The sequence below is a fragment of the Perkinsus marinus genome, assembly GCF_000006405.1.
Source record: "Perkinsus marinus ATCC 50983 genomic scaffold scf_1104296976160, whole genome shotgun sequence".
In the NCBI taxonomy this organism is placed as follows: Eukaryota; Perkinsozoa; order Perkinsida; family Perkinsidae; genus Perkinsus; species Perkinsus marinus.
In genome coordinates, this window is record NW_003200488.1 from 1 (window position 1) to 1151 (window position 1151).

General features: G+C 47.8%; 1 protein-coding gene across 1 annotated transcript; it reads right to left on the bottom strand.

Moving 5' to 3' along the window:
• Positions 1 to 271: 271 nt before the first annotated feature.
• Positions 272 to 1008, bottom strand: Pmar_PMAR014276 (hypothetical protein; the record flags this gene model as incomplete). The annotated part of the gene is made up of 4 exons (XM_002764775.1): positions 272 to 391; positions 440 to 548; positions 597 to 681; positions 931 to 1008. Coding segments are annotated over 4 exons (392 nt in total), but the record flags the coding sequence as incomplete, so codon positions are not given.
• Positions 1009 to 1151: the final 143 nt, after the last annotated feature.

Consider the following 1151-nt stretch of genomic DNA (forward strand, 5'->3'; position numbering starts at 1 on the left):
TATACACAACTAATGGACTTCGCATGGTAAGGCGATACGAGCCCGATGCACTACTTGATCACGTAATAAAAACCATGCAGAAGCGGCAAGTTGATTCATCCATAAGACAATACTACTACAGTTTGGAGTCTTCGGACGGTTTCCGTTGTTGACTACGTATGACCTTCTGTGCTGCCTGGGGTGGTCGTATAGACTTATCCTCATCGAACATGAGTAAGTTGTATCTGTAGTAGGGGTAATAAGAGCAGCATAACATTGCAGAGTACACTACTTGCTCATTGCGAGCTGTACAACGTTGATGAGATGGCCCATGGTTAAGCCGTTGAAGAACGGAAGCTTCCGAGCCTCCAACGCATGGGCGCAAGAATATCTCCCCTTAGGGAATATATACCTAAAACACACCGTAGAGGCATACGGCTCAATCATAATGGCATCCTACAGATCTCTGCGGCCGTTCTGCAAGGCTTCATCGAGATATAGTCTAAACGCATCCCACATGGCTTTATCATAGATATCACCAGCGTGTGGGCTTACGAAATAGAAGCTTCCTGAGAACAAGGAGGGGTTAGGGAAAACGTGAGGCCCCTTTCTCCTACCATCAAACGCTGGAGAGACAACAGGCGTCTCGCGGAAGAGAACGCAACAGTTTTGGCCGCTCTTCGTTATTCGAGCAAAGACAACCTGAAGGAAGAGACCCTATAGCTCAAGATGGATAGAGGATTGCCAACCTCCAATGCCACGGCATCTGGTGGAGCATGATCTACTATAAGTGGGAAAGGGTTGGCTTCTCGATAGGTATGTGTGACTTGCGGATCAGCAATGACTGCATATCTAGAACATGTACACCATGCAACAATCAGGAGATATCGTAACTAGAAGGGTTCAAGGCCGGAGGGTATAGGAACGCCGATCCCACGACGTTCAGCTTACTTCGCCGCTTGGGAAGGTGCCGCATAATACTGTATCATCCTGGTCAAGCTCTTCTCCAAGGAAGGGGAGCTGACCCATGTATTCTTCCTGTTACTACTGAAGCCAGTGAGATGATGAGAGCCCGCGTTGCTCAGAACTATTTCCGCCACCCGATGCTTGATATTATGCAACTGAGAAAAATGTAAGGAGTGACTGATTGGGACTGTCTTCAGTCGAACTAC